The following is a 16,972-nucleotide window of genomic DNA, read 5'->3' as shown; positions in this document are numbered from 1 at the left end:
ACAAATCTTGGGAGACAGGCCAGTCCTTGCCTACAGACAGCCCACCAGCCTGAAGCAAATACACACCAGCAACAACATACCACACAACAGAACCACTAACCCAGGAACCTATCCTTGCAACAAAGCCCGTTGCCAACTGTGCCCACATATCTATTCAGAGGACACCATCACAGGGCCTAATAACATCAGCCACACTATCAGAGGCTCGTTCACCTGCACATCCACCAATGTGATATATGCCATTATGTGCCAGCTACGCCCCTCTGCCATGTACGTTGGTCAAGCTGGACAGTCTCTACGTAAAAGAATAAATGGACACAAATCAGATGTCAAGAATTATAACATTCATAAACCAGTTGGAGAACACTTCAATCTCTCTGGTCACACGATTACAGACATGAAAGTTGCGATATTACAACCAAAGAACTTCAAAACCAGACTCCAGCGAGAGATTGTTGAATTGGAATTCATTTGCAAATTGGATACAATTAACTTAGGTTACCTTGCATAATGACTTAGCCACTCCCAGTCTCTATTCAAACCTATTTCCCCTTGTTTTTTCCTACCCCCTCCCCCCCGAACGTTCTTGTTAAACCCTGGATTTGTGCTGGAAATGGCCCAACTTGATTATCATACACATTGTAAGGAGAGTGATCACTTTAGATAAGCTATTACCAGCAGGAGAGTGGGTTGGGGGGAGAGAAAACCTTTTGTAGTGGTAAATACCCATTTTTTCATGCTTTGTGTGTATGAAAAGATCTTCTATACTTTCCACAGTATGTATCCGATGAAGTGAGCTGTAGCCCACGAAAGCTTATGCTCAAATAAATTGGTTAGTCTCTAAGGTCACAAGTACTCCTTTTCTTTTTGCAAATACAGACTAACACGGCTGTTACTCTGAAACATGTTTACAATTAAGCACATGCATAAATGTTTGTAGAATTACTAAAAATGTCTAAATTGCTCTGATGTGTATGTGTTTGGAAGAATCATCAACTAGCGTAAGAGCTTTAGCATGAGGTCTGTGTAGACCTGTTTAAGAGCAACTTTGGGTGTCACTCCTGGGATGAAGTTTTAGCATTTTCACAAATTTGATATGTGGATTTTGGGCAATACTGTTTGCCAATTGAATGGCTCAATGGCTTCTGGGTTACTAATTGAAGTCTAAATGGGCTAAAGAGACAGACTACATTGTTGGTGGGAGGACAGCATGTGTCTGTGAAAGGGTCAAGCAATGGATTCCACTGAGATAATTTGTATTCAAATTTCTGAATTTCTGAATGGCTTAGTTACAAAAAGAAAATGAGTTTTTACTTAAGATTTTGGAATTGATTCACTAGTGTGCTAAATACAGCACGATGCTGAGTGGTGCAGTTAAGGTTTTACACTCTTTCCTATGTATATTCTCTGCTGATTTTTTTAATACACCTTTTAGTATTATATAATCTGGATAGAATACAATTCTTTTTATGGGGAATACTGGCTGTTCTTGGTCCTGAAGAATGTTACCTGTCTGTCTTTAATTCAGGAAGAAGGGGAATTAATTGTAGAACTGTTTATCATCTAGAAAAGATCAGACTCACATAAGTCTTGATACAATGTGGGAGTTGGCCTGACTCCAAGATCAGCAGAGACCGGGAGGGCAAAAATAGATAACCCTTTTCAGTTTATCTGCAAGTTCTGTGTTGCTTTGTCCAGGTCAAATCACTAAATAGACTGCCACCATCAAAAACATTCACAGTTTAAGAAAATTTAGTCAACTCAAAACACATACACTAAAAAGCAAAGAAATTGATTCAATTTTTAGTTAGGAATGCACAAATCTAAACTTGACAACAAGTGAAATGAGTATAAACATTCTAAAGGAAAATCTTTTATTTGTGTGGAAGTATAATACAATGGGTGGGATTTTTTTAAAATATTTTTAAGAATGTGGACTTTTAAGATTTTTGTTTTAAAGTTATATGTCTTGGATATCTTCTGGTTAGAAAATGAAGACTAGAACTGAAGTATTTTGTTTCAAATTTGAATTGCTTTTCACATGTCAGGTCTTCTGTTTTTTGAGGAAGTTGACAGTTACTTAGTTTTGCTACTGAGTTTCAGAAGTAGCAGTGGCATTTGCTCTGTACATGGATCTTAGGATTGGCTGTAATACTAGGTTTTTATTGATTGTCAGCCTTATTGTATGTGAACGTAGCATCAGTGACAAACATGCTAGTTTGTAAAGTTTATAAAGTCAGTAATATTTTTATTGTACCAGGCATGCGGATATGACAAAATAGCTTAATTATCATTCTGAAAATACTAAGACAAAGGTTTTATATTTAATCAATATGAAAATTAAGCTTCCTCTGTTTGCCACACTCTACTTTTGACATTCTTACGTGAGGACATGTAAACAAGAAAAACAACTGTAGCATGTGTTGGGAAACCTAAGCAGTTAGTGCTGATTTAGAAGTGATACTGTAGCCAGAAATAGGCCTTTGACCCTCAGTTCAGTATAGTAGTGTGGGAATAGGACTGGTTCAGGAAGAAAGGGATATCTGTTCTGGATAGAAGCATCAGACTAAATTGATTAAAATTAGCTGCTTCTTTTCCTTCCCCCCACCAAAAAAAGTTAAATCACAGCACAACCAAGGCTATGGGGTTTTTTTAAGTAAATTTATAACCAGTTTCTGTAGACATCGTTTAGTAACTCTGTGGCATTGCTAATTAACAGCATTAATTGTTGACTCTAGAAAAATGGATGCAGTGACTTTCACAATTTCAGATTCAAGGGTTCTTACGTGATATTAAAATTCAACTGTCTGATGAACAACGTATGTCCTTCTTTGCAGTCAGACATTTTAAGATTTGAAAAGCTTGCTACTACATGCAAACAAAATGTAGGTATTTTAAATCCCAGATGATGTATTCTGTTTCTTCCCCGATTTGGGCCTCGTTTTCCCTTCCAGTTAAAAAACTTAATTATATTTTTGAATAATAAATCAAAACAGCATTAAACTGCTCCCGAATGTTTTTCTGAATAGAAAATGAAAGTTAATAGTTAATTGAGCCACATGAGCAGTAAGGGGAGCAAACCCGCTGTCCAGACACAGCACGGATTTACATTTCTAAAGCATCTTTTCTTTCTTGTGTAAAGCTGTGCTTTGGCCACAGGCCGTCATTTGCTGCTCTTTGAACCAGATCAGCTGTTTAGAGTACATTTCTATAAGTATCTACTTAATCTAATGAATTTTTCAATAGAAAATGAAAGTTAACTCGGGTTAGGGGAACCATAACAGTTTCTGCAATGGGAAAGTGATTCTGAACAGCATTGGTGAGAGCATGTGAGGAGAAAATTTCATTGCATTAAGGCTACCAGCTCTACAAGGTTTGCATTATTGGGATGCAGATCTGTGACACTGGTGTGACTCTAGTGCACCTAGAATTAACTTTTGAGACCCTGTCTTCTGGAGGAATATTTGAGCTCTCTAAACCTATCCTGTTAAAATTGTAATGTAGAATGTGGTTTCTCATTGGGGAGTCAACCAGTCGAAGAGTTGGTTAAAGTTTTTTTTGTATGTAGATTACCTCCATAATGGTCCCTTGCCTAGCAATCTAGCATAGTAACTCTTAAATTGCTAAACACTTGATATGCTGCAGTTCCTCTAGGATTTATTTTAGCAACGTTTGTGTTAGAATCATAGAATTTCAAGGTTGGAAGGGACCTCAAGAGGTCATCTAGTCCAACCCCCTGCTCAAAGCAGGACCAATCCCCAATTTTTGCCCCAGATCCCTAAATGGCCCCCTCAAAGACTGAACTCACAACCCTGGGTTTAGCAGGCCAATGCTCAAACCACTGAGCTATTCCCATCCCCCCCCCGAGAAGAGTTTTGGAGAAGAGTAATACTGAGGTAATTCTAGTCTCATGGAGAGAGGAGAAGAAAAGATAATGATGAGTACGCAGAAAGTAGGACAGGATAATTTTATACCTGGGGCAGGAGAGGTAAATTAGACAAAAACAATCCTAATGTATAAACAGCCTGCTTTAAAATATATTTTATATCGGGAAAAATACCTTTACAATGTATTACCTTTTCTTGAATGATTTAGTGATAAGTATTCACTTTTAAGTACTACTTGTAGGCCGCAGAATGGTGTTGTAAACTGGGTGCCCCAAGCAACATGCTGATAGAGGTGCCATCTTTTCAGTGAAACATAAAAATGAACTCCTGTGCATTTACTAAAAGTCCCATTGCATTTTCACAAAGACAATGTTCTGGCTAAATTCCAGTTTGAGTAACTATATTCTATCCACCTGGATTCTATATTCTGCACCCAAGGTTTCAGTTTTCTATAGTATTCTGATAAACCTCCTGGGCTAAATCTTTTTAGTGTTCTGTACATTATTACTTAGTTTGTGTATTCCGTCCCAATATTAGCTGCACTTCAGTGATGGCTGTTCAAAGGACTCCTTTATATATGGAGCTTATCCTTCAATCCTGTCTTGGCCAAAACTCCCATTTAATTCTCTTTTAGTGGGAGTTTTGGCTAAATAAGGACTGCAGGATCTGGCTCATGGTTTGTAAAGTTTTATAAAGTGCATGGAGAGACTAGAAGCAGAAGGGCACTTTTCTGTATAAATAGAGAATGCCGTTTGTTTTTTAATTGGAAAGACTTTTTTAATCTATCAAAACAAAGAGTAATCCTGAGGGTCATTAGCAGAGTTTCTCTTTTCCTTTTTTTTTGTTTTTCAGTTGTCCATCTGCCACTCAAAATTTGCAGGTTATCTCTTACATCTGTCCCTTTTGTGTAAGTACTGTCACAGGACAGTATTGTGGTTGCTGAAACATATCTAGAGATTAAAAAACATTTCGTTATATATGTGATCTGTGTGTGGTTATTAGTGAAAATAATCATATTGTTTAATAGTATATGATTTAACTAAATTTGGCAAACATTTTCTAAAGCATAGAACAGCATTCAAAATATCCAAATTTTAAGTTTACAGTTGTATAACTTGGAACTCCTGCCAGACAAAATTGTTTGCCAAGGCAATCTTCATTGTAGTAATACTGAAAAAACTGGACTTAAATGTTACATCTTACTGTTTCCTATTAATCTTCTATCACTGCCGCCTTAACGAAATGTGATTCATTCATTTACTAAAATTGTAGGCTTTTAACTGCCAACACTGCACGTTCAGCCCAATACATCAAAAAATTAAGCAGTGTTCACCATTCTTCATGTAACTTCATCAGCAGTAAGGCTTCTAGTTTTGGAATTGTAACTGACAGTGTTGTTGATACTGTTCCAAGGAGAGCAGAATGGAGCTTGCTCTTCTGTGGCATTGTTGGCTTTGCAGCACTGACAATATTAAAAACTAGTGTCAATAAACTAAGCATATGTGACTCAAAACATGGGAAAGAAACAAAAATACATCTAAACCATATTTTGCAGCAGCAAAATCAGTGTTGACAACTAACAGTCATGTGAAAAATGGAGGGGAAATATGATTGAAACTTTATCAACCAGCATGCAAGCTATTTAGTGGTGGTTAAACATTTTAGAAATTTCAAAAAGTTATCAGTGTTACACATGCTTGATGATACAAAGGCAGAGCAGCCATTCAGAATAGCTAAGAAGTGACATTAGGAATCTGGAACCTTGAGCTGGTTAAGATCCGATACAGAGGTACAGTATGCTTGTTTTGTTGATGTATGCTTGTAGAGCACACCCCATTAGCTGTTGAATGGAGATAAAATAATGACTTCTTTGAAGGAAAGCATGCATCCCTGCCTCCCAAAGGGATGGTGTTTGGGAAGAAATATTTGCAGGATTATTAAAATACACATTATTTATTTTTTTAATATTAGAATTACAGTTGATGTTTCTGAACGTATTACTACTTCAGTAAAAACTTTACCATATGAGATTCTGGAACTACTGAAGACCAGTTTAAGAAACTGTAAAGACAGTCCTTCCTGCTTTAAATAATGGTATAATTACAGGCTTGTGATTTTTGTTTCCACAGCCCTGAAAAGAAACCTTTTAAGGTTTTATGAAATGAAGCACAAAGCATATACTGTGTGATTCACTTCATAAGCAAATGTATTCTTCAGACGTCAAAATCACATATTCTGTCCAAAATGAAAGGCTTGCTATTCTGTAAGTAACACACATACACCACCACCCCCCCACACACACACCCATTAGCTTGTGAATCATCCCTCTACTTTGTATCTGCCCTTAAATTGGTAAAAGTGTATTAATATCTACTTACTTACTTTGTCCTATAACAGTTTCAAGCAAACAAATCCAAACATGCTAAAAACTTGATCAGTGGATGAGCTGGCTAAACAGGATTGTAGATCTTCTTAAAATTGACAAAATTCTGAATTCAGCTATTATCTCTGTTAGGGTTATGTCTACAGTTTTCCATTGATTGGTGCAGTGAACAATAATAGTCTCATTTCCAAACAGATTTTAGGTGGAAACCTGGATCTTCAATTTTAAATGCTAGAGGAGGAGAAATGAACACAGGATTATATTCGATCACCCACATTTCAGTCTACTCTTCCTGTTCTGAGTTCAACATATGACCTTTATATATGGGGTCAGCCATGTTAGCAAAGTATTGGATAGATTCTAAAAGGATCTTGACACTGTCAACTTGACAAATCATACTGCTGTTTGGAAGCTTGTTACTTATCTTGTTACAGGTAACACCTAATATCCTGTAACTAAGAGGTCCATTTTGACTGATGAGGGAGAAACAGTGAAACAGGCTGTGCAGAAGTACTGTTAAGAAAGTAAACAAACTGGAGGGGGAAAAAAGTCCTCAAATCAGTTGCAGTACTGTTCAAAGGAAGTGTGGCTAAGTTGGTAGTGTCTCTTAAAATTGAAATAGTGATTTATCGAAACACCTAACATTTAAATTCAGTATCTTATATTTATGAGCAATGATTATATCGGAACTTCTGCAGACTCTTTTGTGGGTTCTCAAAGTGGACTTAAAATGGATTCACTGAGTCTCTGCATGGGATATGGGGAGTCTGTGCTAGTGGATCACAGTGCAAGATTGTGGCCTCAGTTAGTAGATTTTTCCTTGTTGTTTCTGCTGGCCTTTCATACAATAGGGGAAAATAAAACATTCAAAAATAGGAAAATGTGTACGTGAACCCACAGAAATTGTCTGGGGAGCTGAGGTACAGAAATGGAAATTACTATTAGGATGGGATTCGCAAGGAGGATTTCGGTGCCCTTCAGCCTATCGAAATTCAAAACCTTGAGGTAGATGCCCAGGCTGTCTGTACAATGTGTGAGGAGAGCAAGATGCCATAAAAGGGGAATTACAAAGGCCAGTGTGCTGAGTGGGGAGCTGCCTAAACTAGTCAGTGGGAACTGCTGAAGAGAAGGGTCTGGCCTACGCTCTTCCCCTCCCAGGGGGTTAGATGACTATCTCTGGGCCAGAGGAAAGCATCTTCTTTCACTTGGGATTCACAGCCATGAACCCTCTCCTGGAGTTCAGTGCCAAAGTCAGGTTAGTGTTTTGTCTTCAAAATTGGTTGGGTGGGGCCCGGGCCCCCTTATAGCCTTTAGTCCAGTGGTTAGGCCACTCAGACAAGACATCAGAGACTTCCATTCTTCCTTATCTGTAGCAGGGACTTGATCTTGAATCTCTCACCTCCCAGGTGAGTCTCCTAATCACTTTTGAATCCCATCCTTAACTGAATCCCAACCTTTTTTGAAACTGATTAAATTTCAAGTTGACATTGTCTCTTTAACCACGAGGTTCCATTTTCATGATGAACTGGGACGGGGAATGTTAGCTCTGCCTCCCACGCTACCAGTATCACAAAGACTACTTAACAGCAGGGTGGATGTCACCCCAAGAAATTCCTCAAATTCCAGTGGGAAATATATTCACATATTCATACTTAAAACATTTTAATTTCTCAGTGAAATAAAAGCTTCTTACGCTAAATCGGTGGTTCTCAAACTTTTGTACTGGTGACCCCTTTCACATAGCAAGCCTCTGAGTGCGACCCCCCCACCTTATGAATTAAAAACACTTTTTAATATATTCAACACCATTCTAAATGCTCGAGGCAAAGCAGGGTTTGGGGTGGAGGCTAACAGCTCGTGACTCCCCCCCACACACACCTGAGGGGTCCCGACCCCCAGTTTGAGAACCCCTGCACTAAATGTTGTTAAACAGCCAAGATGAGAAAAATAGGTAATTTTCTTTTTAATCGGACAACATGAACCCTTTGAGTTCCCTCCGAATATTAAACATCATCCTGTTGCACCTATCAGACTATTTCAATATGAGTCTTTACTTTCTGACAGATCAGAGAGACACAAAAACCTGCTCAGTATCTCAGGTATATCAGCTCTATATGGTTCTACTGTTCACTTTTATAACAGGAACGGTAAAACTGTGAAGAAAATAAGAGGTTCAAAAAACACCCATATCATACAGTTGGTGCTTAGAAGGAAGAATACAAAGAATGTTAAAAGCTTTACTTCATTATAGGTCCTTAATCTGGCCGCATAATTTAGCTTTTATGCAGGCGAGGTTGGAGGGAGGAATCAGTATTACAAACCTGTTTCATTTTCTTTAACTCCTGTGCTACTCAGGAGGCTATTGAGGGCAACGTTTTTGCTAAGGACTATAGGTTTTTAATAACGTATATGCTGTATACATTCATTTTCAATTACCATGTTTATGCAATGAGAAGGCATACAGAACTCCACATTATCATAACCACTGTAATTCTTCGGCATGTGCTATACATATTATCCTGTTCATTTACATTTTTCGAAATACATAATAAAGAACTTATTTGTTTCCAGGATTACAGGTCTGCTTTATTCAATCTGCAGTGTTCTGGATAAAAATATCCTCCTATTATGTGCTGTTGTATGGTAGATTACTGCTGCACTGAATCTTTTATTCAGAAGAAATATGCGATACAACGGTGTTAGAAATAGTCTGCAATAAAGGAAACATTGTGGTAGAGGCGAACTGGCATTAGAGGCTAAATTGTGAAAAAGACAGCTTGTTTGGAAATCAGATTTAATGAAAAAGCACTCTCAATCACTAGTAATATAACTGCTTTAAATTTTCAGACAGTGGGAGTAGCTCACCGTTGCCCAAGTATGCCTCATCTCCCAAACCAAACAACAGCTACATGTTCAAACGAGAGCCCCCAGAGGGATGTGAGCGAGTGAAGGTCTTTGAGGAAATGTCGTAAGTAATGCCTTTTATATCAGCTGGTATCTGCAAAGCAGTAAACCTTTTTACTGAACCTATTCAATTGCAGATGAATAAACTACTCCAGCTGATGAGTTTTGCAGGAGCAAACTGTTCTTAAAGGGTTTGAACAGGCAAAAAGTTCAAGTGTTCATGTTGGCTTGTAGGTGAATGGAGTATTTTATGCTTGAACTTTTTAATGTGTTTATAAAATGCAAACAAGAAAAGCGAAGCAAAGAAAACATGAAATACTTATTGTTTTAAAATTATGTCCAGCATTTATAAATCCCTTTTCTTTATAACGCTATCAGTTTGGGTTCATTTATAAAATGTTCATGGCTTAAAAGAAAACGCTGGGAGCAGGCAGTTTTTGTCAGTCCATATTGAGCTATAGTTTGACATGTGTAAAACATACACATATATACACACAATGAAAGGGAATGTGTATAAAGTAAATACAGACGTAGCAAACTTACAGTAGAGGGTTTGCCTAGTAATTTTGAGGTACCACTGTGTGCTATTGTGCAAGAGACCAGAATTTAAACTCTTGGCCTTCATCTCTTTTTCCCTAGACCAGCACTACTGTGGCTATGCTGTTGGTTGCATACATAGCTCCTGTGGATGGAAGGAGCCAGGAGGGCATGTTCTGCTCTAGTAGCATTCCCTGCTGGCTAAGGAGCTGTGGTGTTGGATTCTGGAGGAAGGCTCCAAACCAATATATGAAGATGAGGAAAGGAGAATTTTAACTTACGGAGTTTCTCCAAAAAGGGATTTAATACTCCTAAATATATGCTGCTGTTTCAATAGTTTTGTCAAACTAAGATGTCTAAGTTCATCATTATAAACTATCATGATATTTTTCCATGTGCATATATACTGTAGATTTTATTGCTGAAAACTGCATGTTGTCCAATGGTATCCAGTCACTTTTGTTATAAATACTATTTTAATGCTGTGGATCAAACAGTCAACTGACTATCAATATGGAAGATGTTTGCCCCTTTATGTCCAATTAACCCCATTCCTTGTCATTCACATATTAGCAATTTGTAGAACTACAAAATCTATTCACATAGTAAACTTTTTCAGTTTGTCAGGTGTATAATAATTTGTCTCGTTGTAGGTCTCGTCAGCCTGTCTCAGCCCCGCTCTTTTCATGCCCTGACAAAAACAAAGTTAATTTCATCCCAACCGGATCAGCTTTCTGTCCTGTAAAACTTCTGGGTCCCCTACTACCTGCTTCTGACCTGACTCTCAAGAACTCTCCAAACTCTGGTCAAAGCACAGCTTTGAGCACTCTGACTGTTGAGCAACTTTCATCTCGGGTCTCCTTCTCATCTCTGTCAGATGACACCAGCACAATGGACTCTACAGAGGTCTCAGAACAACAGCCATCCCAACAGCAGCAGCCGCTTTTGCAGGAACTTCAGATTGAAGAACTCTCCTCTCCTCAGAGTTATGTGATAATCTAGACCAAGGTGGAGCAGGCCTCTGACCTGAAACAAGGACTGGGGAGTCTATACTAATACATCTGCATGGAGTGGCAACCTTTTCAGAACAAAACAAAATACTTATCAGCATCTTAAAAATATCTCAACACTGTTCTTGGCAGGGACAGAACTCATATTCAGCATTTTTTTGTGAAAAAGCAGTAATGCTTGCAAAAAACATGTATCATTAAGCATTTAAGTGGAGACTATGCATTTCATAGTATGACCAGATTAGTACTGTGTCCTGTGTTCTGTTTCAAATTCTACAGTATAAATAAGCTCTGTATCAAAAAAGTTGCCTGTCTGAATAGAAAATGTCTTGCTGTGTTGTGTCCTATGGAAAATACTGTACTTCAGGATTATGTTTACAATTGATCCAGGTGTTTATGTTTCTAACTTCTGTAATACATACAATGCAAAAAAAAAAAAAAATGGCCACAACAGTTGCACAGTGCCCGCCCTATGGCCTAGCTTCAGGTACTTCTCTCGAAGTCTAAACTCAGGTAACTTGGAATGTATATCATATTGGGATATAAATATTTTACAGCTAAAAAGCTAAAGAGGGAACATCACTCTTTTGCCTTTCCTTATTTTATGCATTAATATTTCCTCATTACATTCCACTTTCTTGGAATAAGTGCATTCAAATCCAGGAGAATGATGACCCTGGACATGGGTGAACATGAGGAGAACCAGCAAACCAGTGATGTACAACATCACTTTGTCATGTGGTTACAAGTAAAACAACTGTTGCATTTACTGTCATTTCAGTATATGTAAAATGTGGCATTTAAAGGTTTCAGGTGTTGCTCAGTTAATGACTGTTATGCTGTTGCAAATAAAGTGTTCAGTACTAGGCTGTACATAAGAAACATTCCACGTTTTGTGTGAAACAATTTTAAAAGACAAGAATGTTTTTGTTTAATTTCAGAAAATTCATTCAGGTTTCACAGGGGTTGGTGGGGATTTCCTCTCATGTTTATGTTGGCAGTTAAGGATGTTAAGGCAGTTAAGCTACTGTTACCATCTAAGAGTCGAATTAATGTTTAGTTTCTCTTTTGGAAATGTTCATTCATTTGCTGGTTGGAAATTAGGTTTCTCAGATTTTATCAAGCAACACGAGCAGCATTCTGTTTGCATAGTGAATAATTCTGCTTTTGGACTAAAATCCAAAAAGAGCAAGTGGATGTTTTAAAGGAGAGAAGCAATAGTTTGCCTAATCAGAGCTTCTGATAGTACCCTAATTTACTTAAATTACTACTGTATAAAGTTTTTGCAGTTAAAATGTGGGTAAGAAACCCTAGTAAAATAGTTTGGGGCTTGCAGGCGGGTCACCTTCTCAAAAACAGTACATAGCAAGAACTGTTTCCTAATATTCTTACTGTGCTGGAACTGCAAAAGCATTGCTTTCAGAGATAATTTCCTGTGATACAAAGAGGAGCCCAGAGGCAGAATAAACTTGATGTTCTTGCTCCATTGGTTTTAGCTCAGTGGAATTAGGTTTATGTTGTCTGCTCCGAAGAGAATGTGGTTTACCTTTTCCCAGGAATTGGAGAGTAGCCACCTGCAGCTACTGCAGCATTTAAATTCATGCCATTGCTTTTTTTTTTTTTTTTCTGTTGATGAGGAATTGTGGGAAAAGACTTAAGATAGCACCACCAATAACTACTGACAAAATTGGAAAAAAATATCCTGCACTTGTGTATTCTTTTGAGATAAAGAAGCCCAGTTCCCTTCTGAACGTTTTTTTAGTGTTGTGTTACAAGGTGTAAACCTGCAGCCTGTAAAACAGTCAGTGCTCTGACTGTAGGATGGAGCTGCAAAGAGAGTGTAAGGGGGGAGGTCTGTTTATTTTTACCATTTTCGCATGAAGAACCTTTTTGAAGCCCTCACACAGCAACAGCCATCTTGAACCCTACTAATCTCAGGCCTTGGTGAAAACACTATATATTTTGTAGATTGAAGTTAAAGGGAAAAAAATAACCTGTTCTGTGATGTAAGTGAAAATTTGTTCTAATGTTTTACATCCTAGATTAACATTGCAATATGGTGACCTTTCTATGCGCTGGTTGTGTCCAAATATGAATCTGTAGTTTCAGTTGTTGGTGTTAGGATTCCAGAAAGATTTTTTAAAAAGTGATTTTTAGATCCATGATGAACTCTGATGTACTATATTTACAGTGACATTACATGCTCATTTAATTTTCCATGAGAAACTAAATATTAATTGTGTTGCACATTTGTTCTTAGCGTATTTGAAGGTTTTGAGCCAAATGTGTTAAAGTTAATGCTTTGCCATGTAAATTTCCCAGCAGTTGTTGATCTCAAATGTATTCTACATCCAGCTGTAGAAATTTGTCAAATATTGTTTAAAGTTTTGTACATAGGTGTACTGTTATTTCTAGCCACTGTGCTGAACAGTATTCGAGTTATCACACAATATTGCTTTGCACAAGGAAATGTGTGGCTTTTGTTTTGTATTTTTTTTCAGTATAGAAGTTCCTGTGTCTTATTTAAATAAAGTTATTAGTAAAAAAATTTAAGGACACAATAGTAGTGGTTCATGTATTTGGCTTGGAAATGATATGTGAAACACTATAGAATTAAGTTATTTAGTAGTATTCCAAGTATTTCTATAATAAAAATCATCCACACTGAGGGAGTAGCCTATCTCTACCACTGGTGTTTCAACCTGTTATGGTTCTAGTTGACACGGAAGTAATCTCATACATATTGGTTTTGCTCCACATTTACAAAGCAATTAAAAATACTAGTTAATTTCTGCAAATTGTAGTGAAATATTTTTTTAAAAATCAGTTAAATAGTATTAGAAACACCCTGCTTATCCACTGCCAAGTTTACAATATGCACAATGTTCAGACTTATCTATTCATATTTATGAAAGCTATTTAGATGTTTCATAGGACAAGAAGAGCCTTTAAAAAGGGATGTGCTATAAACTTACTGATATAAAGCCACCAGCAACTGGATAATCTTGGTTTCATGCCATTTTGTTGGTGTCATTTTTTTATTTGAAAAAGAACTCTTTCCCTATACAACAACTTGAGTATATAAGCACAAATCCTCAAAAGCTCACTGTTTACTAAACTGCCATAGGAATAAGAAAATTGCAAATCATTTTGAGAAATTATTAACTGGAGAACTAAATGAATATTTAATTAAAAATACTTTCTCATTAAGTGGTAAATTAGATTTTTCAACTTGAAAAGTTTTAAAATCCTCAACCATGTGCCAGGTATGTTAATTGAAATTCATAATGGCTGAAGGTGTAGAAATACAAAAAAAAATCCCATGCTACTATGGAACAACAAGAGCTTCAATACTACATTTGGATCAGACACATCTGTTTCAATGGCAGCTGCTTAAGAGCAGATCTGTACAGCCAAAAAGCTTCTGATGCAGAACTCTGGAACCCCCAAATGAGACTTTCCCTAGGTAATGTAGCTTCCTAACTCCTTTCTGTTTGCTGATAGTCCCTGTTGCAAATCAAGAAGAGTGCAGATTCAAACCTAGTTGTGCCCAGCAACCAGGCTCTTGGATATTGTAACCCAGTGGAGTCCCCAGCCCCCAGCTGGCTGCTTAGGCTGCTTACACAAAGTAGAGGGAGATTTAGCTACCTAAAAATGGCATCCATACAAGCGACCATGCTGAGTGAGTTGCCACCTAAGATAGCCATGAGGAAATGTTGGGGAGAGGAGGCTAAGCCATTTTTTGCGCAAAAAAACCCGTGTGTGGGTGGATAGGGAATGGGCCTTGCGAGGAGGAGGAGGATGACTTTGAGTAGTTCCAGTTGTGTATTCCACTCGGCTGTGTGTGCACCCAATGACCGAAACAGGAGAACTTTGTTTTAGCAGTACCTGTGGGAGCAGCACTTGTGCCATGTGGCTCTAGCCCCTCCCCTGGCTATTTAAAAGCAGCACCGCCTCGACCCACTTCAGTTCCTTCTTACTGTCCATGGGTAGTGTTCGAATGTTTTGTGTGGTAAAATAGCACAAGGTAAAGCATCACAGTCTGACTGGACTTTTGTTGTATATAGTTTAGATAGGTATGCTGGGTGATGACATCACCAGGGTTTAAACATTTTCCATCGTGGGGGTGGCTGTTGCCTGTAATGACCCCACATGTGCCTGGGAGAAGGGCACATAAACAAATAGCCTCCATCTGCAAATTGTTCAGCTTACATTTGAAACAGTACCTCTTTGAGCAGTCCATGAGGCCTACTTTGGCAGTGGGGACCTCCAGACATCATTAGGCCTCCAAGAGGGCATCTCAGTAGCACAGACTGTTGTTCGGCCAGATTCAGATTCTTTCCCAAGGAAGAAAAGACTTTTTTCTCCTTCCTTTGGTCCTCCTGGAAAGAGATCTCAAAACGGACTGACCCATTCCAGTGCTAGGAGAGATTCCACTTCATCTTCTAAGAGGAGTGCAGACCAGCACCATGATTCATCCAGTACACGAGAAAGAGCAGGGCAATCTACCTGCTGTCTGATACCATGAGGCAAGAGCAGGTGGACTCTATCATTGACTCCAATACTGCCTGTGGAGCATCTGTTGAGTCCACTATTGGCACCATCAGTATTGTCGCCGACCGTTTCTAAGCTTGTGGTGTATCAGGCAGCTTTGGACTTGTCAGTTATGACTCTCCTTTGATTCAAAAGCATTCAGCTGTAGTGGCTTCATCGGTGCCCTTGGCACCATCTGGAATGGATACGGACCTGTTGTTAGTGTCAGCACCTCTTCTAGTTTGGGGTACAGAATTGAGGTTGTCCGCCTTTTCAGTGCAAAGCAGGTTATCAGTGCAGGAAAGGTCTTTGGTGCTGATGATGAGACTGATGCATATTGTTTCTATGGGAATGGTGCTGGCTTCTACTTCAGTGACCATGTTTGCTCCCGTACCAAGTGCAACTGCAAGCGTCCTATCAATGCTTAAAGCACCAAATGCTTTAAGTTTGTCAGTTCTGATGTATCCACCGTGCTGGACTTTAGATGAGGCTGGATGTTGGTTGGCCTGCCACAGTGGCTCCTCTGTTGCCTGGGCACTACTTGAAAGGTTCCTCAGGATTGGGCTTGGAGATGTCTTCCTCCTCTCTTGGGCCTTCCTGATATCCTGTAGTAGCGATAGGGGTCCTTGGCCCAGTGCCTGCTGGCCACCAGTGCTGTACCCCTACCAGAGCAGCCTCATGGAATCCCTGGGTTGTTCCAGAGTCTGCAAGGTCTTGATCCTCAACACAGTCTAGAGCAAGGTCACCTATTCCACACACAGCCTCCATCACTGCAGCCACAGATGGTTCAGCTTGAGCCGTTGCTACCAGTGCCACAGTAGGTTCCATTGGCTTGGCTCGCTTCCTCTTGTTCATCAACAGATGACTCTCTAGTGCCCTATTCTTTCTCCCTGTAGCAGAGGATTTTAAATCGTATTAGTGCTTCCTGACAGGCCTGGCTTCAGCCTTGGGTATTCAGGCTGAGTTTGTTCAGGAGAACAGCCACAAGTCGCTGGATATTCCCAAGTCCAAAGCCCTGGATAAAGTGGCTCCTCCACATAAATGAAGCAATCTTGGAACCAGCAAAGACTCTATGGAACACCCTCGCATCCTTACCACTCACAGCAAAACACCCAGATAAGAGAGACTACATGCCTATGCTTGCTTCTACTTGCATCCAACACCTCCTGTCATAAGGACAGCTAATGAGAGGTAAAGAAGGGGGTAATATAAATTGACACCAAAGGACAAATACTCTGAAAGATTGGACTTGTTTGGCAGGAAAATGTATTCTACCTCATCCTTACAACTGTGTTGCCAGTTGGCAGATACTTTTATTGAACTATCACTTTCTAAATGGGGAAGCAAAGGCAAAATTTACAGATAAATTACCAGGCTCCTCCAGGGAGGAGTTTCTTTCATTGTGGAGGGCTACCTGAAACATCTCTAGAGTCAGCATTTAACATGGCTGATGCTTCCTCTAGAGCAGAGGGTCCCCAAACTATGGGGCATGCCCCTAGGAACGGCTTAGGGTGCGTGGTGGAGTCCAGGCCAGCCCCCACAGGAGGAGGAAGCACCGCCCTGCCCTGCTCTGCTCCAAGCTCTGCTCCGCCACGGCTCCTGGCCCTACACCTAGCCTCAGGGCTCTGCTCCCAGCTGCAGCCCCCAGACCTCTGTCCATGCCCCTTCCACCGGTCCCCGGGAGCTGCAGCCCAGCTCTTGGGGTGGGGGTGGGGGCA

General features: G+C 39.3%; 1 protein-coding gene across 3 annotated transcripts in view; it reads left to right on the top strand.

Moving 5' to 3' along the window:
• Positions 1 to 12,703, top strand: part of GLCCI1 (glucocorticoid induced 1) — a 105,799-nt gene extending 93,096 nt beyond the window's left edge. For 2 of the 3 annotated variants that reach the window (XM_037890615.2, XM_007063106.4), the window contains exons 7-8: positions 9,118 to 9,238; positions 10,365 to 12,703. In XM_037890615.2, the coding sequence (XP_037746543.1) occupies positions 9,118 to 9,238; positions 10,365 to 10,713 (470 nt within the window). In that variant the 3' untranslated portion in view covers positions 10,714 to 12,703. Of the gene's footprint in view, positions 1 to 9,117; positions 9,239 to 9,813 lie in introns of all 3 variants that reach the window. The other variant, XM_037890616.2, reaches the window with a different exon arrangement.
• Positions 12,704 to 16,972: the final 4,269 nt, after the last annotated feature.

Source organism: Chelonia mydas, chromosome 2 (genome assembly GCF_015237465.2).
Source record: "Chelonia mydas isolate rCheMyd1 chromosome 2, rCheMyd1.pri.v2, whole genome shotgun sequence".
Lineage (NCBI taxonomy): Eukaryota > Metazoa > Chordata > Testudines > Cheloniidae > Chelonia > Chelonia mydas.
Note: the sequence above shows the minus strand (reverse complement) of the source record. Positions and strands in the feature narration are given on the sequence as shown.